At 39.1% G+C, this 27,366-nt stretch overlaps 1 protein-coding gene across 1 annotated transcript in view; it reads right to left on the bottom strand.

Annotated features, from left to right (window-relative positions):
• LOC126259236 (zinc transporter 5-like) overlaps positions 1-27,366 on the bottom strand; it is a 240,826-nt gene that overhangs the window by 49,192 nt on the left and 164,268 nt on the right. The window contains exons 7-9 of the mRNA XM_049955858.1: positions 15,344-15,531; positions 12,222-12,431; positions 669-825 (exon numbers count right to left, since the gene is read on the bottom strand). Of these exons, the coding sequence (XP_049811815.1) occupies positions 669-825; positions 12,222-12,431; positions 15,344-15,531 (555 nt within the window). The remainder of the gene's footprint in view (positions 1-668; positions 826-12,221; positions 12,432-15,343; positions 15,532-27,366) is intronic.

Below are 27,366 nucleotides of genomic sequence, written 5' to 3'. Positions count from 1 at the left end.
ATATTCCCAACAACAACTTGCATACAATGAGAGATCATACTTATGTGCAGCTATCCAATTAAAACGTACAAGGAAGAAGAAATATGGTACACCAGCTCCTGGTCACATAAAAAGAGGTGTATAATGGCATTGTAGCATCCATTACAAAAGGACCAGTACTTGTGGCTATGAAAAATAGGATCAGAATAGTATCCAGAGTCCATCATTCCAAGAAGAAGAAGAAGAAGAAAAAGAAGAAGAAGAAAGCATTTGAGTACTAACTCTCAATCGTGTTACTAAAATGGCCTTTTCTGTAATTTTATGCATCTCATCTATAGCTTCTTTTAAGTTTCCAGTCTCAGTCAAAAACTGTTATAGAAGAATTTCTAAAAGCAAGAAAATGTTAATGTAACAAAATGAAAATATAATAGCTTAAATCATTATTTCCCATTAGTGACCACAACAGTATTTAAGAAAAAACACCTAATTAATTAATTGCAAATCCATCTCCCCATTTGAAGTTCAATAGTCTTTGATCACTATGCAATTTAAAAATTGTAAGCTTCCAGGCACATTAATGACATTTTATGATATATGGTAATTTTTTCACAAACAAACATAACATAAGTTTATATCTACAGTTTCAAAGATAAAAAAACCATACAAGGTGGTGAAAAAGTGACATTTACCCAAATGAGAAGGTTTTTGTTGGCTTCCAGTGTGCCATTACTGAAGCAAGTAGTCCCATGACAAGTGCTGAGCAATCAAATAACATGTGAAAACCATCAGAAATGAGCCCCAGGCTATTAGTCCATATACCATATAAAAATTCCACGAATGTAAAACCTGGATGAATTAAAACACATAGATGGATTAAGTACAGAAAGAATAAATTGAGAGAAAATTAGCAGTAATTAGAATTAGAATGTTTATTCTCAGTCATTCAATACGTTTTCTTACATATTCCCGTTATTACACCAAAAACTATTTCACCCGAACACCTAGAGCAAGAAGTAATTTTAAGTAAAATGAATATGCCGTGTCTCACATGATGAAGAATCACACAACAGCAGTACCACATATTTTGGAAACAAACGACATTGACAAAATAGTAGATGCTACAGTGTATGATATCACTTCTCAGTAAGCTTTTGGGACATTTTTTAACTGTCGGACACCAAAGGCCAGACGATTATGAATTAATAACATCATCTCAATATTATTACGATTGACAAATGTCTGCTTGTGTCTGTGTGTGTGCGGATGGATATGTGTGTGTGTGCGAGTGTATACCTGTCCTTTTTTCCGCCAAGGTAAGTCTTTCCGCTCCCGGGATTGGAATGACTCCTTACCCTCTCCCTTAAAAACCCACATCCTTTCGTCTTTCCCTCTCCTTCCCTCTTTCCTGATGAAGCAACAGTTTGTTGCGAAAGCTTGAATTTCGTGTGTATGTTTGCGTTTGTTTGTGTGTCTATCGACCTGCCAGCACTTTCGTTCGGTAAGTCACATCATCTTTGTTTTTAGATATATTTTTCCCACGTGGAATGTTTCCCTCTGTTATATTCGTATTATTATGATTTCAGTTATAACAAAATATCGTAAGAATCGGAAAAAGATATTTTTTACTCCCCTTTTTATTTTAACAACACGAGCCTAGGTACCTGCATTCAATGCCATTAAGTGGAAGTTTATAGCAATATGCTGATCCAGCATTGTGTCATGGTATTCACCAAGTGTTGGTATCCGCCTGCAGATCAGTGCCTGGATGATTACCAAAACTGTGCTCTGGTCAACATTAGAGTTTTAAACTTTCCTTGCTTTATTGCTGTCCAGTTAATGAGTCTTTGACACAGATAGTTGTTTTCTTAGCATCTTAAATAAATCCTTTAGGGCAAAGACCATGTTACACTATCTTCTTACTACAGTGTCATACTTACAATGTTTCTACATAATTTTGCACAGAAAAAATATAAATTTTCTTCAGAATTTATAATTTTGTAAGAAAAGTCCTAGTATCAATAAATGCCAACTATAATAAATGTAGCATATAAAGTTCTGGCAGAATGTAAATAATTTAAGAGTAAAGGAAACTGTTCTTAAAATATACACACACACACACACACACACACACACACACACACACACACACACACACACACACACACACGGGTGCAATGGCTCGGAGGGATGCAGCAGGTGTGTGGGGATGACAGGCAGCGGGAATTCTATGTGTGTGATAATGATGACATGGGGGAGTGGGTTAAGAGGAGCTGACAGAACAAGGAAGGGAAGACTACAGGGAAGAGGATGTGCACAAAGTCAGAGAACATTGAGGCCTAGCAGTACAGTTTCCAGAAGAATGCAATTACAGATCTGAATACATATTTACTTACTTGCTTGCTTGCTTTTAGTAAAACAGTCAAGCATATATGCATATATATGTGTGCATATGTCCATCTCCACAATAGTTACTTTTGCAGTGAGTTTTAATTGAGATACAAAAACATTCAGATGATGGAGGAGTGCACAAAAGTAATGAAATAAGAAACAGAGATTGAACTAGCCCAGTCCAAAGTCGATTGTCAATAACTATAAGGAAGTGTCACTTATCAAGATGAAAAGGGCTAAAAAATATCCTTATGACTTCTACTGCTGAATGTCCCTGTTGAAATTCATGTTACCATGGATAAACACTTGCAGTGTAGCTCCATTAAGGCATTATCCTGTTTTTGTGATGGAAGACATGCTCAAATTGTCACACAATGCTAAAATAGTATTCACAAAAAGATATAATGAAAATAGCTTCAAAATATGTCAGATACTAAGAGCATTCCATACTTATCTCAATCCAAAATCCATCAACTTTCGATGAAATATCAATGTGAATAAAGAAAAGTGTGAGGACCACATTTATGAACAGCTACTTAAGGAAATTTTGTACTCATTCACATATTGCATTCTATAAATTACGTCACAAAGGGGAGCCTTCATGGTCTCCCACAGATCTTAACATTCTAAGAATGTGTTGTACACTGTAAGTGCCTAATTTCATCTTAAGTCTTGCAGTGATAAATCACATTATTCTCACAGAATAAAATACTGTGTATGCATGAGTCGGAGTGTTCCTGTTAGTATTTATGAATGCACAAGATTATGCCGATGGAGAATGCTGTTATCATCCATTGCTTCTTAATTTAATGTTTAAATAAAACCATCTAGATTAAACTAGTTTCAGATTTTTTCTCCACTGCAGTTGTTCTTGAGCTGGAATCTGAAAATTTTGAAGCTGTTATATCTATATTGCATCTTCAGTTACAATCTGTGGATATGAAGGAACAATGCATATACACTTATAGTATGCACACTCATCATGAAATTGTATGAACTCTATCTGATAGTAACAATTGACAGTTCCATCAGATCAGACTGGTAATGAGACTCTTTCTTGTTTTTGTGATGTGTTCATTGTTAGGGTGTGCTCTTTATCTGATGGTGCATCCCTTCTTCAAGCTAGGACACCAACTACTGAGCCAACAGATACTACAATGCATAGTAAACTGCCAGCATCATCCCACCTTGAAGCTGTGCAGCATCTATGTCTACCAGTACACATGTGCGAACAATAACAAGACTTCCAAACAAGATTCTAAACTATTTAATCAACAAAACTGCTTACACCTGGTTCGTTTGTTTGGGGAGGGGAAGGGAGGGAGGGAGGGAGGGAGGGAGGGAGGGAGGGTGGGAGGGAGAGACTTCTTGAAGTCTGATGATATTTACAGTTCTCAAATTCTCATATATCATGCACACCAGGTGGTGTAGTTTTGTCATGACTAGCTCTCCAAGGATCTCAATAATTCTGTGGAAATGCCATTTACTCCAGGGGTTTTGTTTGGATTTAAGTCTTTCAGTGCTTTGTCAAATTCTTCTCTCATTATCATATCTTCCACTCCATCATCATTTGCTCCCACTTCCATTTCTGTAATGATTGTCTTCAAGTATATCAGTTAGAATCTCATACCAAGATGTATACAAAAATCAAGGAGACGTAAGAAACATTACAAATTTCATTCTCGCATTCTGTTTCTTTCCGATACCTTCTGTAACACACTTATTTTTGATTGCCATTTGCTTAAATGTGATGCTCATAGTAAACAACAATTTGTTTTGTTCCTTCCTCATTTAGGTTGTAGTATGAATTCATTCTCTCTCCATCAACATTACCATGAGTGTTTGTTGTATACAAGTCACTGTAAGCTTATAATCATAGTACTACTTGCTTTGGTAAACACCGACACTCACATCTTATCCAGTTTGAGTTCTTCTCCTTTTTTGTTGAAGTTGATTTCATGATTTTGAACTTCTATTGCTTTATAACATAGTGACATTTGTATCTGGATAAAATTCTATTTTTAAGGAACAGTATTTGGTGGTCCCTGATGTTGTGAATGGTCAACTACTGCTGCTTTATCTGTGATGCCTGCTTGAAATTCACTCCTGAGTGTGTCAACAAGGTAATAAATCTTGTTATCCTGGTTCAAAAGTATACCTGACTGTATGTGCCAGTTATTCTGTATGTTCCTCCCATGGCTAGCATAAAATGGTGATCTTTTAAAAATTCAAGAATTTATGCACATCTTTTTTTTTTTATTAATTTGATTACAGTGTCAGCACCATGTTTCCTTAAAACCCTTCTAATGCAGTAAGTGATTGATAATACACGTGATGAGAGAATTGTAAACATTTATTTTTTGCCAACAGTTCCAGATCATCTAGGATGCAGTTCTCTGTTTATTACTTTGACAGTGTAACCGTTTACTCTGAAGGCAACTTTTAAATTGTATGGTTCTCTCTCCAAGTACTAGGTCTGATAGATTCTTTAAGTCCACTCCATCAATGGCTGGATTGCTCTTGCCTTTTGCTTGGGATAGTGATTGGGTCAGTTCATGATTTATTTATTTGTGGTCTGTAAGTTCCACAGCTGCAAAATACTAACACAAATTCTTTATAGACGAATGGAAAAACTAGTAGAAGCCGACCTCGGGGAAGATCAGTTTGGATTCCGTAGAAATACTGGAACACGTGAGGCAATACTGACCTTACGACTTATCTTAGAAGAAAGATTAAGGAAAGGCAAACCTACGTTTCTAGCATTTGTAGACTTAGAGAAAGCTTTTGACAATGTTGACTGGAATACTCTCTTTCAAATTCTAAAGGTGGCAGGGGTAAAATACAGGGAGCGAAAGGCTATTTACAATTTGTACAGAAACCAGATGGCAGTTATAAGAGTTGAGGGACATGAAAGGGAAGCAGTAGTTGGGAAGGGAGTAAGACAGGGTTGTAGTCTCTCCCCGATGTTATTCAATCTGTATATTGAGCAAGCAGTAAAGGAAACAAAAGAAAAATTCGGAGTAGGTATTAAAATTCATGGAGAAGAAATAAAAACTTTGAGGTTCGCCGATGACATTGTAATTCTGTCAGAGACAGCAAAGGACTTGGAAGAGCAGTTGAACGGAATGGATGGTGTCTTGAAGGGAGGATATAAGATGAACGTCAACAAAAGCAAAACAAGGATAATGGAATGTAGTCGAATTAAATTGGGTGATGTTGAGGGTATTAGATTAGGAAATGAGACACTTAAAGTAGTAGAGTTTTGCTATTTGGGGAGCAAAATAACTGATGATGGTCAAAGTAGAGAGGATATAAAATGTAGACTGGCAATGGCAAGGAAAGCGCTTCTGAAGAAGAGAAATTTATTAACATCGAGTATAGATTTGAGTGTCAGGAAGTCATTTCTGAAAGTATTTGTATGGAGTGTAGCCATGTATGGAAGTGAAACATGGATGGTAAATAGTTTGGACAAGAAGAGAATAGAAGCTTTCGAAATGTGGTGCTACAGAAGAATGCTGAAGATTAGATGGGTAGATCACATAACTAATGAGGAGGTACTGAATAGGATTGGGGAGAAGAGGAGTTTGTGGCACAACTTGACCAGAAGAAGGGATCGGTTGGTAGGACATGTTCTGAGGCATCAAGGGATCACCAATTTAGTATTGGAGGGCAGCGTGGAGGGTAAAAATCGTAGGGGGAGGCCAAGAGATGAATACACTAAGCAGATTCAGAAGGTGTAGGTTGCAGTAGGTACTGGGAGATGAAGAAGCTTGCACAGGATAGAATAGCATGGAGAGCTGCATCAAACCAGTCTCAGGATTGAAGACCACAACAACAACAACAACAAGTTCCACATCAATCCAGAACGTAATTGTAACATTAATATACCAAACTACTGAAACAGTTTTGTGCTTTTTAAATTCCACCTAATGCAAAATTCAATGTATTTCCTTTCCTATTTACCCAAACATGTTTCGACATCTATGTGTCACCTTCTGAGTTCTTTTATGTAAAATTGATTACAAAGGTCACAGTTGTTGTTCTATTTTAGTCCTAAAAATGATAACATATGCATTTTGTTTGTTTTGACCGCTCATCTGAATCTAAATTACATGTGTAAATGGACTGCTACAGGTTGGCTTGTTTCTATGCCTTTCATCATTTTGTCAGCATGGCAAAGAAATTTGCTAATTTCTGGAATTAATTTTTCATGGATAGTTTTTATGATGTCACTGTACTTATTTTCTGCTCAACAGTGCATCTTTGGTGTGTACCTTTCCTATTGCAATTATGAGGGTAAGTCAATTATAATCTGCAATTTAGTTATATTTTTGTTTATTTTGGTAGTACTGTCATTTTGCATTGCTTTGTTTATCTGTTGTTATATCTTTGCAATTTTCAAGTTGCTACGTTACTTTCATTATCACTGCCATGCTGTTAATCATGGCTGCTCCATTGTCTATTTGCATCAGCTCCATTGTCTATTTTCACCAAAGAAGAGCAAAGTTCAGTGATCTGTTTTTTATGATCATATGGCGTATCAGGGGCTGAGATTCATCGAAGACTTTCGGTACAGTAAGAGAACAGTGTTTTGCCACAACGGAGTGTCTACTAATGGATTGAAAAATTCCGAAATGGTCGCACAAGTGTTATGCACGATGAAGGAGCCGGACAACCGTTTACCGCCACAAATGAAGAAACCATTGAGTGTTCCCGTGAAATGATTCCCTTAGACAGACAATTAACTATTGACAAACTGGCACATCATCTGCGAATTAGTCACAGTTCTGCCTACAAAATCATCCACAACAGACTTGGGTTTCATAAAGTTTGTGCAAGATGGGTCCCTAAACAACTCACATAGTTGCATAAACAAATGCACTTGGACATCTGCAAAAATCATTTGGATCGCTATGGTAATGAAGGGGACAACTTCTTAGACAGGATCATTACTGGCGATGAAACAGGGATCCATCATTACAAGCCGGAGAGTAAATGGCAGAGTATGGAATGAAAACATCCAAATTCGCCATGCAAGAAAAAGTTCAAGACCCAACCGTCTGCAGGAAAACTGATGGTTACGATTTTTTGGGGCGCACAGGATCTAGTAATGGAGCATTATGGGGAAAGTGGCACAACAATAAACAGTGTATGTTACAGTGAGATGCTTACTGCCAGGCTAAAGCTTGTAATTCATAGCAAACACTGAGGATTGCTGTCAAAAGGTGTTGTGTTGTTGCACGACAATGCCTGTCCACATACTGCTGCCCACACTGCTGAAACACTCCAGAAACTCAAATTTGAAGTACTGCATCATCCTCCATATATACTCGATCTTGCCCCTTCTGACTATCACTTGTTTGGTCCACTCAAACAGGCATTAAGGGCCCGTCGATTTGCCTCGGACGAAACAGTGAAAGAAGCGGTGCATTCCAGGCTCGCAGCTCAACTAAGAACCTTCTTTTATGAGGGCATCAGGAAACTTGTACAATGATGGACCAAGTGTGTTGAAATGTAAGGGGACTATGTCAAAAAATGATGTTCTTGTAAGTTTCATATTTGATTACAATAAAATTTACAACTACTTTGTGGATAGTAATTGCCTTACCCCCATACATACACTGATTTCCGCATCTTTCTGTGCTTCACTCTCGACTGTCTTCAGATGATTTTTACACAAAAATGGGATACAGGCAAACACTTATGTCGCCATACTTATAGAGAGGCACTATGTTATTGTGCTGCTTGTCTGTTCACTATATGGTGCTAATTTTGAATGTTTAGTGAAAACATTTTTGTTCTGCTGCTGGGGGAGAACTTTTGTTGTGGTTTTTCCTGTGTGTGCATATGTGTGTGTTCAACGTGGTTCAGAAATACATTAGCAAGTAGACCACTGATACTTGAGACCAGTGCTGGGCATTCTATATGTAAACAGAACTCCTTGTTGAAACTGAAATAGTTATATTCTGTTACAATCTTTCGAGTCTCAGTCCGGCACACAGTTTTAATCTGTCAGGAAGTTTCAATCTTTAGAAAAGCTTTAATTTTATATTATGTGTATTTGCTGCATTCCATTGTTTTTGCAGTTGTTCTTTAATAAAAATTCTCACTGTTACTCCTATTTGCACATTTGTGCACATGGATGAGATGTCAAAAGATATAAGCTTTGCTGTTGGTGTATATTTATGCCTTTTATCTTTGCCATCAATTCACTGGTGTTTTGTAGGTTCCTACTGTTTGAAGGAGCATGCAATTTCTGTAGTAATTTCTGTGCAAAGATGGTACATTTTTGAAGTTACTTATTGGTCTAATCAGATAACTGTGTTTGTTTATTTTATTTTTGGTAGACCATTTAGATTGGGTGCTTTGGGGTCCTTTTGTGTTGGACTTTGTGTTGGTAATTTTGAAGTTGTTGTAAGTTTCTGTACCAGGCTGTACACATGGACGAGCAGAAAAAAAAACCACCTGTGGGCGAACTGTGTTTTGTTGTTGTAAATGGCACATTTCCACTGCAACCTCAATTCTATTTTGCTGTTTTTCTCTTGTTTATGTTTCTTTGCCACAATATTATTTTGCACTGGCATTAGTCTTCATTAGACTATCGGTTCTTACCAGTAAACATTACAAAAATTTAACCAAAAACAAAAACAATAAAAAATTCCCACTTTTTACTGGTTTGCTTCCAAATGAAAAAAAATTTCTGGGTGTTTCCCAGATTTCCCATTTGTGCTGGGGCATATACAGTCTGTGTATGCTTCATTAGTGCCTCCTGGTGGGATAAATGATTAATTTAATGAAATTGTTGTATGAAGTTTTCTGCTTTGCTAATGTACCGTTTCACTCATAAGGGCATTTCTTTTATGTGCTATGGTGATGGCTGCTTTATATTCTTTTACTTTTGTGCACTTTTCTGGAAATGTTTTGTTCTGCTGTTTATATTTTTGAGTTGATGTGGATCTTGAGTATGTGTTTTATCTGTTCTACTACCAGTTCCCTTGTCAGGTTGGCAATGAATTTGGGTTTTCCAACTTTTCTTCCTGTTTTATTATGTGTTCTGTTTCTGTGATCAGGTTTTCTATTGTTTCGAATGCTGTGTTTGTATTTATATTGATTCTGGGCCCCTATTCAAGCAATTCTCCTTCTTGTTTTGTTAGTACTACATCATCTAGATTGATAAGTCAGTCATGGAATGTGTGTTGGGCACCCATCATGTATTCTTAACTCTCGGGTTTATGGATTTCATGACGTGATCCAGTTTCTTGTCTTGTGTTTCATTCCTCAATCGCATTAGTGTTTCTGTGCATGACTTGATACCTTGTGTGATGTCATTAAAATAAGCTGATATTTTTTATGAGATTAGCTAATTCAAGGTGTGGTTTCCGTAACTGAACAGTAAGTTGCTATTTTCTAGCATATACGAAACAAATTTCTTGTTTTAACCACAGAATTTCTGCTTTCTTTTGGTTACTTGTGCAGCAGGTTACTTGACTGTTTACACTGACTTCTATAAAACCAGGAATTATAATAGTACTCTGACAGAATTTGTTAAAAATAATGTTGATGATAGTTTTGTGCACCTCTACGGTTGCAGTTTTGAATTTGTGTAGCGTTTTGTGGGAAATGCTTACCATGGCTTTGAGAGTATGAATGTTCTGGGGTTGGAAGCTCCTGTTGATGTTTTGTCTGTGTTTTTGAATTAAATTTGGGTTTATTTATACTCCACTTTATTTAAAATACTATGTACAGAAACTTATAAAAACTTACAAAATTTATTATCACAAAAGTTCAAGCTAAATATATGACACAAAACAACTCCAAACCATCCTTTCTAAATTGTCTACCAAATCTAAATAAACAAAAATGTCTAATTAGACTAGAAATTAACTTCAAAAATGCACCATTTCATCTAGCTAGACAAATGCACACATTATTACAGAAATTGTACACTTCCACAAACTATAGAACCTCCAAACACCCATGAACTGACAGAAAAGATAAAATACATAAATGTACTACCAACAGCAAAGCTTCCATCTTTTGACATCTCATCCATCTACACAAACGTGGCAACAGGGCAAACAATGAGCATTATTAAAGAACAATTGCACAATCATGCATATGTAGAAAATGCACACTTGGATGAAATTAAAGCCACTCTAAGGATTTTAACAGAATAGAAATACTTCACTTTCAACAAGGTGATCTATTTACAGAAAGAAAGCCTAGCAATGGGCTCACCTACGGTCTCTACACGCATTTTTCTGAACCACACTAAAAACAAAATATTCCTGAAATTAGACATCCAAAACAATACAGTGTAATATACTGGTACAATTATGTGAAAACATCATGGTTTTGTTCATCCCCTGACACATAGAAATTCAAGTTTCAGATACAAACTACACAGATTTAACAGAACTTCACTGGGCAAACTCATCGATAGACATGAAGTAAACACAATACACCAGATAGCCAGAGAGAAAAGATTCAGAACACAAATAATAAATAAACTGAAAAATAAAATAAAAAAGCAAACAAAAATATCAAGAGGTTGGGAAACATTCCAAGGAAACAAGGATTGGAAATATCATTCCACACAAACAGTGAAGTACAGGGAAAGCTATACACTAATTTCACTTCATTGATGCTTGTTAGGAGGGATGTTAGGGTGACAGCCAATAAATAAACCAACAGCTGTATTTTCATCTCTGGTTTATTCCAGAGGCAACCAGTTTCAACTTATCTTATATATGTCGTAAACAATGTGAGCAACACTGCTCAGAATGTTTATGAGTGTACAGCCATGTTGCATATACTGATGCGGATCCTGATTCACTTTTGCGTGATATTTTATCTGGCAATATAAACTCAGCCACTATGTTACCATAGATGGCCTGTGATGGCAATGGCATAATGAAATGACAAAACCAATTGCTGCTGGAATAAATTAGAGATGAAAAATACAGCTGTTCATTTATTTAGTGCTGGTTATAAAATCTATAAACTACGACCACCTCCACAGAAAATTTTTCCAGAAATTAATCAAGAGCCATAGAAGGTGACACATAGATGTTGAGACATGTCTAGGTAAAGAGAAAAAGAAACACATTGTCAAAGATGGAGTTTAAGAAAACCCAAATTATGCAAACATGGAAAAAATGTCAACAGTAGCTTCCAATCACAGTGAAGTAATTCTCTTTCAAAATAGATTCTGGTATATTAGCTGGAAGGCAAATGGAAATGTTTGATACTCTGCACAATGAGAGAGTGACTTCCTACCTTCAGCAACAGATTGTATTGTTATTATCAGATAGGGGTGATACAGCTGTGCTTGCATTGCGGGGAATCTATGTAACTACAAGGCTGCATTGTCTACAATTTTTACAAAAGATATGTGGCTTATAACAAAACAGGTATCAGTGTTATATCTAAACCAGCTGCAGATGAGAAACACATGGAACTTGCCAGGATTCTGCTTAGAAGCAATTCACATGGTACTGACTTAATTAAGGGCAAAAAGAAAATTTTCAGTTTTTGAAATATAGATTAAAATATCCTACTTATCTCAGTAGTTTTATGGTGATAATGTGGAAAGAGCACTATTTTAGAAAACTCCAGGACATATTTGACACACATATATAAAGAGAGCTTAAGAGAGATGCCACAACTTCAGTGCTGTCATGAGGATCCTTCAGTTTGTTTTGATGAGAAGAAGCATTTCATCAGGACAGAAGTGTTGCTGCTGATACAGTTTGGTTCGCCAAAGATTTATGACACAGTCATGTCATTGTGAGTGACAGTGAGACTGACTGAGAGTTTAACATAAAGATTAATGTAAACTTCACTGTACTTACTCAAATTGAGACACAGGAAGTAGAATATTCTGCGGCTATTATTGCTGCCAAGTACCTGCCGAAGCATTGAACTGGCAATTATGAGGGCTGATCGAGACTTGTCATGGAGAGCACTACTAGTAAAAGTGTACAGTGGTAGCCCTGATGATGAATATCCAACTAGTGATCCTTTAGCACCCGGTTTGTTAACAGATGTCAAGCTCAGGGAGGCTGTAACAGACAAAATTCAGTATTATGTTTTACAGAAAAAAACAGAGGTACTGCACTGCTAATAATAGGTAGTATTTTTCCTTGACCTCAACAAGTGTAATGTATTATAGAAGAAACTGATTTATCACAATATTAGTAATTTGTAATACATTTACTCAACTTATACAAGTATAGCTTTCTGCCTGGAAATTGGAAATATATCCATAAATCAACCCAGTAAAGTAATTTTAAACAAGGACTGAAGACATAAACACTTCAGTATAGAGCATTGAGTTTCTAATAATAAACAGTACATACAATACAGACCTACTTTCTCCACTACAATGTTTTGTGGAAACAGAAAAGAGTTAGAACACTTAAACAGCATTGGTTCACAATGAGATTTCCATAATTTTGTTGCTTCCTCTAGTGTGGTTGAATCAAAATACATTTTATTTTTCAATTAAGAAGTTCCGTAAGAAGTTTGCTAAATGAGAATGATAAAATTCTGATGTGTGTGTAATTGTATGTGATGATTACAACCTTCATTTAATCTCAGGTATTACTCAATGCAGGCATTTAGAGTTACAGATGTCCAGAATTGGTTTGCTCTCACATTAACATTCTCAATAAGAATAGAAAGAAAGAGTGCAACAGTGATTTATTCCTAAATCCAACATTATTTCATGAAATAGATACAAGATCCCACAATAAATCGTTTGCCTGACCATGATCGCTGAATAGCTACAATAAAGCATTCCCATCAATTAGATTTAGTCAGGAAGAAAAATGTACAGTTTTGCAGATGCTGGTTCAATAACACTTTTGGGAATGTATTTACTGGGTGAACAGTGGGGAGATGTTTACCAAGGACACACAGTAGATGAGAAATTTAATTTCTTCTTTAAAATATTCTTTTACTACTACAAGTCTGGTTTTTTATTACAGTGGTACAGGGATGATTGCAGTTTAGAGAAAGGGTGGCTAAATGCTGGGAGGAAAGAACCTTCTGCCACAAAGAGAGATTTATTTAATTTAAAAGAGTACTACCCAGCCATGTTTTTATTGCACTTGGCCTCCAGTGGCCATTATCAGAAACATGTGGTTGCGTTACAGTAAACAAGTACAGTGTTGACTAAAGAAAGTGCATCACACTGTGAATATTTCTAGGCAGTTGTGCATGTACTATCAAGTGGTTCAGCACGTCTTTGTGAAATATCATGATAAAAACTCATGATAAGCCGACCAGAGCACCCCCACTCCCAGGTGCAAAAATACAATGGTCAACTACTATCTTTTATCAATACTTAAAGGTTCACAATGAGCAATATTGTAAAATTTACCACTGTGTCATCAAACACTCAGAGCCATAGAGTACACACAAAAAACTCAAAATTCTAAAACAAAGTGAAGGTAGGTTGGACCATTATTAAGAATGATATGATCAAACTATATACAGTAGTTATTTAGTCAGTTTCATCTACATCTACATCTACATGATTACTCTGCAATTCACATTTAAGTGCTTGGCAGAGGGTTCATTGAACCACAATCATACTATCTCTCTACCATTCCACTTCCGAACAGCGCGCAGGAAAAATGAACACCTAAACCTTTCTGTTCGAGCTCTGATTTCTCTTATTTTATTTTGATGATCATTCCTACCTATGTAGGTTGGGCTCAACAAAATATTTTCGCATTCGGAAGAGAAAGTTAGTGACTGAAATTTCCTAAATAGATCTCGCCGCAGCGAAAAACGTCTTTGCTTTAATGACTTCCATCCCAGCTCATGTATCATATCTGCCACACTCTCTCCCCTATTACATGATAATACAAAACAAGCTGCCCTTTTTTGCACCATTTCGATGTCCTCCGTCAATCATGATCAATTATATGATGACAGTAGCAGATGCATAGATGATGATAAATAAAAATAACTGGATGCTACCTTCAGCAGCTGAAAACACAGTGTGAAAAAAAAAGGACCATCAAAGGCAGATCCATTAGAACTACTTTGACAGATATCGCATAACCCACCAGCAGACAACAGTTTTGTCAAATCAACTGTTATAGAGATCACAAAAATCATTAAATCATCGAAATGTAGTAACTCTTGTGGCTATGGCAGTGCTTCACCTAAAGTACTGAAATCTTGAGCAGGTTTAACAGTACTCCTCTAGAGATATCTTTGTCACCAGTAAATATGTCAAGGTGTACTTCCTGAAAGACTGAAATATGCACCAGTAACACTTATTTATAAAAGTGAAGGTAAATAAATGACCACTAATTATAGGCATGTCTTCCTCCATCCTTTCAACAATAACTCAATTTGGCTTCTGTAAAGGCTTCTCTACAAAGAAAGCAGTTTGACCTCACAATTTCAGTTCTGGCATAACTAAACAACAAGAATCATCTTGTAAATATGACCTCACAATGTCTTTGATTGTACAGATAAAAAAATTATGCTAGTGAATCTAAAAATTATGGCATTAAAAGCATTAGAGCCACAATCACAAATGAAAACAACAGGAATAAAACTAAATTTGGAGTTAGGAAACATTAAACATGGTGTCTCACAAGATTCTGCCCTTAGTCTGCTCCTGGCCTTGACTTCCATAAATGATTTACCCCAAAGACATTGGAGGACTCTTCAAAACCTGCAGTGCCTGCTGATGATACAACTACAATGATAAAAGGTTCAAATTGACAACACCAGACACACCCGCGAGAATATAGCAACACACTTACAACTGGTTCACAACAAACAAATTGACTCTTAGTTACCTAAAAACCTTTCTTTGTGTCCAAAACAAGGCTGCAGTTTACAAGTGCTGCTTATGAAAATAATTTTCGTAATTTTTCCAGTGTTTTGAAGTAAAATGAAGAATGGTTAAAACAAATGTTAGTTAATGAATACAAAGCAAAGTACCTACCAAACATGTACAAAATGCAAGCAAGTATTCCTCCTCCTGAAAGCCTGTGGTCTTCAGAAAGGGAAGTGACTGAGGGATCATTAGTATCACCTGGACTTGAAGCCAGTTTACTCCATAGTACTGCTCCCAATAATGCCCACAGGAAACTTGACACTGAGCCAATTCTTGCTACACGAGGCATATCAAACCTGTAAAGGAATATTTTTAGGTATCATGATGAGGAATTTGCATTGCCATTTAATACATCACTGACCATTAAAATACAACAGAAACACCACAAAGGTGACATGCAACAAACGTCAAACTGGCATGGAGTGTACGAGGGTGGTTTGAAAAGTTCTCGGAATGGAATAGAAAAAAAGTACGTCCAACGATGTTCCAGTACCTTCATTCCATCTCGAAAATGAGTTTCCTCCAGGCCTGCAAAATAGTTGTCAACTTCGGCTATCAATTCTTCATCTGAAGTGAATCTTCATCCAGCAAGAAAAATTTTCAGTTTTGGGAAGAGATGGAAGTCTGAGGGAGTTATATCAGGTGAATAAGGTGGGTGTGCCAACAATTCATACCTTAGTTCATGTAATTTTGCCACAGTAATGGCACATGTGTGCGTTGCATCGCGTCAAGAGTCGTGACACCCATCTTGCAAATATTTTTTTAATTTCTAATTCTTCAGATAAAATGTGATATACCCTTTCATATGACATCTCGCAAGTGTAAGCAATTTTACACACTTTCAATTGGCGATCCTAAATGACCATTTTGTGCACTTTTGCAATGATTTCTAGAGTTGTGACACATCTTGGCCGACCACTGCACGCACCATCATCTAAGCTCTCCCAACCAAATTTAAATTAATTTGTCCACTTGCCAACAGTTGAATATGAAGGATCAGAGTCCCCCAGCATGTTCTGGAAGTCGGCATGAATGTCCTTTGCTTTCATACCTTTCTTTACGAAGTACTTAATTACAGCTCGACCCTCGATTTTTTCCATCTTTGCAAATCACTACCCAGGAACAATAACAGAGCCATGTCACCGCCACAGCTCTCCTCCAAGAGCACTGATGTGGCAAGTATTTACAGGCAACAGTCCAATGACTATCACGTGAACAACTCATTGCGCTAGTGGTGACTTCTCACGGTGATTCTGAGAACTTTTCAAACCACCCTCATACATGCTTGGATACACAGATGAGTTGGATTTTAGCACAACTGCACACAGTAGATATGAGTGATGCCATCTACAGTATTTATACAAGAAAAGATTATGTAACAGGTTTTTCATTCCCAAATTGAATCTGAATGTTGTTTGTGTGTGATAAGATCATATTACGCTTTATTTGAGAGGGAGAACATCTTCAGCATACGCCAAAATGTGACAGTGGCAGGACTATGGACTATCGAGATTGAAGTTTATCCCTCCACTATGTTGCTACTCAAGCTGGTCAGGATACGATGACTGTCATGCAAATAAGGAACTGATGAGTTAAGGAGGGCCATAGTCAAGACCTTGCAGGATTTCAATAGGCATGTTAACCACAACCCTAGAGAACAGAGATATTGTTTACTTGGCCATGCAGTATCATACAGCCACATCATGTGCCTTCAGTCATAAAATGGGCCTATTTGCAGCAATACAGGCGTCCACATAGACAGTGCACCAAGGACTGTCGGCAGAGTGCCCACTGTTGCAGCATTCCTCGACAGGACAGCAGAAAAAGGCATGCTGACAATGATGTGGCCAACAATAACAGAGACACAGGAATGGCAACATTTCATCCTTCCAGATAAGTCCCAGTTCTGCATACAAATGATGGATATATCCAAACATGCAAGCTCCAAGGGGTATGAACATTGCAATATTGCTTGTATCATCAGCATATTATGGGCTCAGCACCTAGTGTATGGTATGTGGTGGCACTGAGTACACTACATGATCACCTCTGGTTCACAAAGCTGGTAATTTGGACACTATAGAATGAATTTTCATTGTACAGTAGAATGTGCACTGATTTGAAACTGTCTAGCGGATAAAAACTGTGTGCTGGACCAGGACTCTAATCTGGGACTTCTGCCTTTTGCTGGAAACTGCTCACAGACTTAGCTATCCAAGTATGACTCTCAACCTGTCCTCAAAGCTTTACTTCTGCCAGTACATCATTTCTTAACTTCCAAACTTTTGAGAAGTTCTGTGTGACTTGTACCCCTAGAAGCAAGGATATTGTGAAAGCATGGCTTAGCCACAACCTCAAGGATTATTTTCAGAATGAAAATTCACTCAGGAGTGAAGTGTGCATTGTGATGTAAGCTCTTATCTGATTCTTTCTTACAGAACTGCTCTTCCTGCAAGGTATGCAGGAGAAATTCTGTGATGTTTAGAAGGTAGGAGATGAGGTACTGGCAGAAGTTCAGCAGTGGGGGCAGATTGTGAGTCATCCTTGGATAGCTCAGCCCTTAAGTGTTTGCCTGCAAAAGGGAAAGGTCTCAGGTTCGAGTCCCAGTCTGGCACACAGTTTTAATCTGGCACAAAGTTTCAGCCTTTACATTTCTGACATGTTATGGGCATTGGCTATGCCTTATCTTTAAGATCTCTGTTATGTTACCTTTCAGCCATATAATGCTAGACCATTTGTTGCCTGTGCTACCCTGACTTACCTTGATACAGAAAGTGTTGGATACTTACTCCAGCTAGCAAATTCACCAGATATCTCAACCCCTCAAAACATGTGGTCAGAGGTGACTGGGCTGAGAGATTGGCATGGCACTACTCAGCTGATGAACTCTGGCATAGAGCTGAAGCAACATGCCGTGATGTAACCACTACATTAATGAAAGCTTTACTCTATGCCTAGCCAGGTTAGTCACTGTTGCTGCCAGAGGAAGCAGCTCTATGTTCTAAATTTCACATCCTGCATACCCTAAAGACACCTGCAAATTTAATCACATATTCTTCCTACTATACTATGAGAGATGCTACCCAAAATATCCAAGAATTTCACTGTAGCAGTAAAACCAGTAGCAGTACAAAATTCCACCACTAGATGTCTCAGGGTACAAATTGTAGCTACTGTGGCACAAAGTTGCATCATCTTTGGTGCATGTAGTTGTGAGTAGCAGTAGTAGGTGTCCGGGAACAGATTTGCATAAAATTCTGTTCAAAGTTGAAGAAAACTGCAGCTGAAACCCACAGCATGCTGACAGAGGGATTTGGTGAGAGTGCACTGAGTCCGGCAAGAATATTTGTGTGGTTCAAGTACTTCAAGGAAGGCTGAGAATCTGTGGAAGATGACAAAAATTCTGCTCAACCGTCAATATGCACAACACCACAAATGATCATGAAAATCCATGACGTTATTCGGACCGAAGGCAGACAATTCATGATTTTTGTAACAGACTTGAGCTGTCATATAGTACATGTCAATGAATTCTAGCCAATGAACTCAACATCAGATGAATTGTAGCAAAGTTTGTTCCTTGCCTTCTCAGCAGCAACCAGCAAAACCTCAGGATTCACATGTGCACTGAGCTGTAAAAAAGTTTTCGAGAGTGACCAAAATTCTTATCTAGAATCATAACAGGTGATGAATCTTGAGTTACTGGTTATTACTCTGAAACAAAGCATCAATTCCAGCAATGGCAAATGCCATCTTCTCCAATGCCAAAAAACCTTGAAAAGTTCTCAGCAACATGAGGTCAATGCTGATATTTTTTTCAACATTCAAGGAATAGTGCGAAAGGAGATTGTTCCACCTGGTCAGACTGTCAATAGGCAGCTTTACTGTCAGGTTTTGAGGTGACTGAGGGAAAAATGTTTGGTGCAAATGGCCAGAGTTGTGGAAAAAGAAAGACTGGTTGGTGCAACATGACAACACACCCACACATACCTCACTCATTATTGTGGTAGACAACGTGCATGGTCTTTCCTGCCAGAAATTTGGAGATGGTATGAAGCAACTGATCACCTAATGTGTTGCGATTGCAGATCTGGAGGTGGTGCAAAATATAGTAGTCATCCAAGAATAGGGATCAATATTGCTTCCATTACCATAGTTACTATCCCTTTGATTATGATGACAAATTTGGTGATGCTGAATAGTCATGCATTTTGTGTAAGATTCTCTTAACAGCTTTGTACTTGAAATACTGATACCACATTAATGACTGGACAAATGAAGGAAGGCTTCCCTGGATATGCAATAGGTAGAGCTGCCTAATGATGTTAAACCTCTAAGAGGTACCTTAGGCTTCTCAAGATTGAAAAAAATATGTCTACTACATTTTGCTTACAAAACAAAGCCTGGCATATAGTGACCTTGGCTGTCATACAGTAACCTCTGGCAGGGTCAGTTTATCAATGAGATGGAAATCTCTCTTGAAACTACTCTAGAAGTGAGTGAGGAGTCATCTGGATTCAAGAACTCAGGCAAGGGAGCAGTTCATGTGTGCTCTAAGGTGTTTTCCACATAGTTGGAAATGTTAATGCAGTGATAAACACCCTGATGTGGACACTCATTCCCTTGTTTCAACAAGGGTATAACAAATGCAGCCCAACAAGTATCAGAGTGGTCTCCTTTTCCCCAAATGCAGTTGAAAAGGGAGAATGATTTCCCATTAGGTGCTGCAACATGGTGTAATGGATTTGGTCAAGGCTAGCATTCTATTAGAAGCCTCATACAATACTCAATGCAGCATCCACATGGCCAAAGGAGAGTTGTATAGTTCAGTGTAGTTGCAATAGACTCCTTATGTTTCCTCGCACAAATACACTCCTGGAAATGGAAAAAAGAACACATTGACACCGGTGTGTCAGACCCACCATACTTGCTCCGGACACTGCGAGAGGGCTGTACAAGCAATGATCACACACACGGCACAGCGGACACACCAGGAATGGAGGGACGAATGGAGACGTGTCGTCTTCAGCGATGAGAGTCGCTTCTGCCTTGGTGCCAATGATGGTCGTATGCGTGTTTGGCGCCGTGCAGGTGAGCGCCACAATCAGGACTGCATACGACCGAGGCACACAGGGCCAACACCCGCCATCATGGTGTGGGGAGCGATCTCCTACACTGGCCGTACACCACTGGTGATCATCGAGGGGACACTGAATAGTGCACGGTACATCCAAACCGTCATCGAACCCATCGTTCTACCATTCCTAGACCGGCAAGGGAACTTGCTGTTCCAACAGGACAATGCACGTCCGCATGCATCCCGTGCCACCCAACGTGCTCTAGAAGGTGTACGTCAACTACCCTGGCCAGCAAGATCTCCGGATCTGTCCCCCATTGAGCATGTTTGGGACTGAATGAAGCGTCGTCTCACGCGGTCTGCACGTCCAGCACGAACGCTGGTCCAACTGAGGCGCCAGGTGGAAATGGCATGGCAAGCCGTTCCACAGGACTACATCCAGCATCTCTACGATCATCTCCATGGGAGAATAGCAGCCTGCATTGCTGCGAAAGGTGGATATACACTGTACTAGTGCCGACATTGTGCATGCTCTGTTGCCTGTGTCTATGTGCCTGTGGTTCTGTCAGTGTGATCATGTGATGTATCTGACCCCAGGAATGTGTCAATAAAGTTTCCCCTTCCTGGGACAATGAATTCACGGTGTTCTTATTTCAATTTCCAGGAGTGTATTTGCTTGATTTTATAGGTTTTGGTTCCTTCAGTTTTCTTTAATTGTGGCCTATTACTTCTCTTGTGAGGATAACATTAGTTATGTTCAGGGTCTCTGAACTGTATGTCTCTCCCCCCCCCCCCCCCCCCCCCTCCACTCCACTCCCTTCCCCACGCCCCTTGGAGAAGTGACTGACCATACTAATTTTTGCTCTGTTAATATCTTGGCAGATTTTGCAGTGGCAGATGGCATAGTATCAGTTTCTCAAAAATATTTACAAGGAGAAGTATAATTATTGCTATGATTCATACTATCCAAGTCTGCATGGCTGTTATATCCAGGGATGGACCCAAAAATATGGCAAATACTGAGAGCTGTTGTTTCTTGTAGATCATTTTTGCCGCAGCATGACATATGTCTCTTTACTTTCAGCTCTTGCATTCTTTTTTACTGTAGGAAAACACCACATTGTCTACTCCTTGCATGATGGTTGCCTGAGTAATTCTCATATCAACCCAAATCTGAAATCAGGGTTCCAGCTCAAGTATAGCAGTTCAATATCTTCCACACACCACTGCCCTTTCTATCTCAGCATGATATGACCATACTGGGAGAATTTGTAAAAGGAAATTGGTGTGGATTTTATGCTCTAACTCCTAGACCAGTTACAGTCAGCCTTTATACATTCATCAAAAATTTATGACATAAATATGAGTACAATGGTGGGTGTTTTCTGAAGTTCATTGTTGATCATTTCCATGATGTTCTGATGCAACACAGATTACCTAACTCACAGGATTTCTGTAAACCCAGTGCCAAAATCATCACAAAATCTCTGCACATGGTTAAACCTTATTGATGTTGAGAATGGTGTGTAATCCTGTGCTAATTTGATGTGCACCCAGTTTATTACTATGGTTGTTGATTCCTTAAAAAGTAAAATTATATACAAACCTTTCATTGTTCCTGTGCCTCACAAGCCTTCCAATCCTTCCTGTATTCAAAAGAAAGAGACTATTTCAAATGCCTACTTCTTTCATTACAACAAAAGGCACTACATCATATGCTTTATTCTCTGTTACTGATGTTAACTGATTTACTTTCCTTGTGACAGATACATATACCACTGTACAAAAGGTTATGAAGCATACTCAAAGCTTACAGCTATGAAAGGTGTGGTGGCACTCATCAGTTTCCAGCTCAGAGGACAGAGGTTTAACAAATCAATAGTGTGACAAGACTGGTTAAAGTCGCTGAGATGGTCGTGATTTGGCAGAACTTCGAGAACATATAACTTATTAGCATCATGGCTGTAGTGGGCTTTAGAGGGGTTGAACAAAAATACAGAAACATCAATGCAGATGCTAGCCACGCCTGCAGATGGTGCTGTCATATCTGACAATGAATGACACCTATGCAATGCTCTCAATATGTTGCAAATGTCAGTCATGATCAGAACAGGATTCTGTGTAGTTGTGAGTGATCTATGTTGGAGCTAAGTGAATTCCAACATGGGCAAATTGTTGGTGCTCATCTGGTGCTTCTGTAATCAAGGTAGCCAAGATGTAGGATCATGTTGAAGATTTACACTGCTTACGGAGGACTGTCATGAAAAATAAGAAGGTGACAATTGGAAAAGTCATTGTAGAACTGAATGTCACCCTCACAAATCCTGCCAGCATCACAACAATGCGAAGAGAGCTCCATAAGCAGGGAATTGCAGGGTGAGCTAGAATATCAAAACCACTCATCGGTGATGAAAATGCCCATAATAGGAAATGTGGTGCCGAAGCCATAAAAACTGGAATCTGAAGCAATGTAAGAAAGTCAATTACTTGGATGAGTCTTGTTGCAAACTGCTTCCATCTTCTGGCTGAGTTTACTTCCCAAGAATAAAAAAGTGACGTAAGCCAAGAATGAATGTCTCAAACCACTATTTCAAAGTTTGCTGAAAAAATATATGTTGAAGTTTCACATGATACCTCTCCAAAACTACAATATTTTGATTTTCTGATGATCTGTTAAAATGCTACACACCTCTCTAAATGAGACTATTTGTGGAAATGTCATAACCAAAGTGAAAATTGAAAAATTGTAATAAAGAAACCAAAAGTGACAGATCTGAATTTATTTTCAATAAATCCTTTGTTCGCAATACTATGAGACATGATTAATACAAACAAACTTCTGAGCATTTTTTCATTGTCTGTTTTTTTTTTTTAAAAAATAAACTACGTAAAATTTGTAATTTTTTTTGTGAATTCCAAAATTATGCTTTGAAACTGTGAATAGTCACAGGATGTTAACTGTCTTGAGAAATGATAATGTGGAAGGACTGCTAACTTCCAGCTATGAAATTAATGCATGAAATTCTAAAACTGTCAAAATATTTGTACATAAAGCTTAAAGAATCTGATTTTTTTTTTATTTTTTAGAAATTATTTTCTCCAAAGCCCCCATCCTAAATGTTCTAAAAATTTCATGGAATGTTAGTTGGTCATTGTAATTAGCAAATGTACACTCAGAAGGGGCAGTACTTGTCTATACAAAATGTAAAAAAAAGTTTTTTGGTAGACCTAGCTCTACTCTCAAGATCAGAAATTCATGGACAATTAAATATTTAAATTGATCACTGATTTTAAGTAAGTGTCATACAAAACTGGTATTTCTGCATCAAAATAATTACTTTACAATGTTATAAGTGAGTGGAAAAACAATTTACAACAAAAATGAGATATATATAAGATTTATACCCATTTTCTTTTTATAATATTATTCACATATTATTATTGTCTTCTCTCATGATTTTACTTCTTCATGACCTCTTTTCATGAATTAATATTGCCTACAATGTAACAATCAACACTGCACTATTGAAAAGAGTTCATTTGTTTTCTTCATCTGCTTCTCGTTGAACTTGTATAGCTGACCTGGATTAGCACACTGACAAGGATGGTCCAACAAGAGCAGTACTTGGGAAATGGGAACTGCACCCTGGTCTTTTGATGATGGCCATTTGAAAGCATTAGCAGGACCATGAGGTATCGTAAAGGAGACTGTTATATCTTGCAGCTCATGAGACACTTATTACCTTTCGCACCCACTACTGATTGTCATTCACACAAGAAATGAAATGGTTAACTAAAATGCCTTCTTATATATACTGTGGTCTCTCTATTTTGCACACAATAAAAAGCTACATTTTGTGGAGAAACATTCTTGCAATGTATGTGCTACTCAGGGATGCAACCCAGTAGTGTCTTGTTTGAATCCAGTAGCATCTCTTATAGCATCAACAGCTCCTGCTGGAGATTAAATTTTGTTGCAAGATGTTTACAGAGACCTCCAACCACATCACATGCACTTTTTCCATTACCTGTTACTGAAAATATCTATTTTTTGTCTTAATTCCTGTATTACAGTGTTGAACAAGCTCACAAAGCTGAAAGTATTTTCTAAAATGAGATGCTGCACCATCAGTCTGTTGTGACTCGCCGATCATTTAAAGTGCCGCCGTGCAATTACGCACGTCCTCTACGTGCGGCGCTGTCTGCCTGCCAGCCATGCAGCAGCGGCGCCACCTAAGCGGCCAGCCGAGCAGCGGCCGCTAGACTGAGACTCAGTGCTTATCTGAATGCTAACGTGTACACTTGTCAACTTACTCTGTGACATATATGTGTTGTTGTGTCGTTCCTAAATATACTTGTTAAACTAGAAGTTCTAACAATTGGCGACGAGGTAGTGGATTTTTCCTTTTCACCGTTGACTCACAGGGTTCCATGGCTACTCTCGAGCAACTCTTGCAAAATCTCCTTGAACAGCAAACGCTTCTAACGGCGGCGATTCGCGATTTCGTCGCGGCGTCAAATGCGGGCCGTTTCTCGTCGTTGGCTGTACCCCCTTTTCCTCCTTACGACGAGACGGCAGAAGACTGGTCGGATTATGAAAAACGTCTTCGACAGCACTTCTTGGCATTTTATGTCTCGGACGAACAAGCATGTAAGTCTCTGTTCCTTTCCTGGATTTCGCCTCAAATGTATCGGTTGTTGTCGCAATTGGCCCCTTTGAAGGATCCTGCGTCTTTGTCCTTTGCTGAAATGTGTTCCCTTCTGTCGGTCTATTTTCAAAAGCAAACGCATGTGGTAGCCTCTCGTGTTGCCTTTTATCGTTGTCACAAACAACCCAATCAATCTTATCGCGCTTGGGCTGCTGAACTTCACGGCCTCAGTCGAAAGTGTCACTTTGTTACTGATGTTCACAAAGAATCCTATGCCGATTCCATGGTACGGGATGCTATTATCCGGTCGGCGCCCGACAAAGAAGTTCGGCAACGTGCCCTTCAGTTGGCGAATCCGACTTTAGATTAAGTTCTCTCCATTGTGCAGTCTTTTGAAATTTCTCGCGCCGCTGGGGCACAAATAGAAGCGTGGGGTGACGTCGGGGAAATACAACCTCTGTGCGCTGTTGACGACGCGCGCGGCGCGTCCCCGCCGGCCGATGTGGCCGCAGTGCGCTCCCACGCGCAGCCTCGGCCAAGCCGTAAACAAGCCCCTAAGAAACTGCAGCAAAATCCCCGGCAACTTCCTTCATGTCCACGGTGTTTTACGAAACATTCACGCGAGGATTGTCCACAACGTTGGGCTGTGTGTCACAATTGCAAAAAGAAAGGTCATGTGTCTTCCGTTTGTAAATCCGACCGCATATATGACGTTCATGAACATGACGCTGATTCTGATTCTGTGTTGTCTGTCAATTGCACTTCTTCCCTTTCAGGGAAGTTATTCCTCACTGTCCAAATCCTTGGTCGAGATGTTCGCATGCAAGTGGATACCGGTTCTGCCGCCACTATAATTAATTCTCAGACGTATCTTCAGCTGGGTTCTCCACACCTGTCCCCTGTCACTCGGCAATTACGGACGTACAATAAACAGAAGATTTCTCTCTTGGGACAATTTAATGCTGAGGTATCTTACAAATCCGTCGTTCGCACTGTTCCCATATTTGTGGTCGACCAGGGCAATGCAGAAAATCTTTTTGGTTTCGATGCCTTCCGCGTTTTTGGGTTCTCCATAGATGACGCTGTCAATATTGTCTCTGACGCTATTCCTTATGCTCAACTGGATTCTTTGTCGACGACCTTTTCGTCCATTTTTTCTCCTGGGTTAGGCCGTGCACACGACTTTGAAGCTCATATCACGCTCAAACCCACTGCTCGGCCTAAGTTTTTTCGGGCTCGGCCCATTCCTGTGGCCCTTCGTGATCGGGTCAAACAGGAGTTGGATCGTCTCACTACTTCAGGGGTCTTGCTTCCTGTCACTTCCAGTGAGTGGTCCTCTCCTGTCGTTGTAGTTGCCAAGCCCAATGGTGCTATTCGTCTCTGTGGCGATTTCAAAGCCACGGTAAATGCTCAATGCCTCATCGACACTTACCCTATGCCCCGTCCTGAAGAACTGTTCACTAAACTCGCTGGAGGGCAGTATTTTTCTAAAATTGACCTGTCAGAAGCTTATCATCAACTTCCTCTCGACGCTGCTTCCCGGCAGTTTCTGGTTCTTAACACGCCTTTCGGCCTCTATCAATACCAACGCTTGCCATTCGGGGTTGCTAGCGCCCCTGCTCTCTTTCAGCGATTCTTGGAACAATTATTGCTCCCTGTCCCTGGGTGTATCAATTACATGGACGACATTGTTGTCACGGGCTCCACCACTGACGAACATCTTCAAAATCTCCACACACTTTTTAATGTCTTACAGACTGCAGGTCTTAAGTGTAATCTTCAGAAATCACAATTTTTTCAGGCATCTATCACGTACTTGGGGTTTCAACTCTCTCGGGATGGTATTCGTCCGCTTCAACAAACTGTCGCTGCGATCGATGCCCTTCCTCGCCCTACGTCTGTTAAGGAACTGCAGGCCTTCTTGGGGAAAATCGCCTACTATCACAAGTTTTTACCGTCTGCAGCGTCGGTGGCTCAGCCGTTGCATCGCCTGTTGCATAAAAACGTGCCTTTTCACTGGTCCGCGTCATGTGACGCGGCTTTCCAGAAATTGAAGACTATGCTGATACAGGCCCCGTGCCTAGCTACTTATCGACCTGGCCAACATCTTGTCCTTGCTACAGACGCCTCTCAATACGGGGTTGGGGCAGTCCTTGCGCACCGTTTTTCTGACGGTTCGGAACAACCCATTGCTTATGCCTCCAAAACGCTCACGGATGCCCAACAAAAGTATTCTCAGATTGAGAAAGAAGCTTTGGCCATCATTTATGCTCTTCATAAGTTTGGTGTTTTTCTCTATGGCACAAAATTTCATCTTGTTACGGATCACAAACCGCTTGTTTCCTCGTTTCACCCATCGACGTCACTTCCCGACAAGGCTGCACACCGCCTCCAGCGTTGGGCTC

The sequence above is a fragment of the Schistocerca nitens genome, chromosome 5 (assembly GCF_023898315.1).
Source record: "Schistocerca nitens isolate TAMUIC-IGC-003100 chromosome 5, iqSchNite1.1, whole genome shotgun sequence".
NCBI lineage: Eukaryota > Metazoa > Arthropoda > Insecta > Orthoptera > Acrididae > Schistocerca > Schistocerca nitens.
Note: the sequence above shows the minus strand (reverse complement) of the source record. Positions and strands in the feature narration are given on the sequence as shown.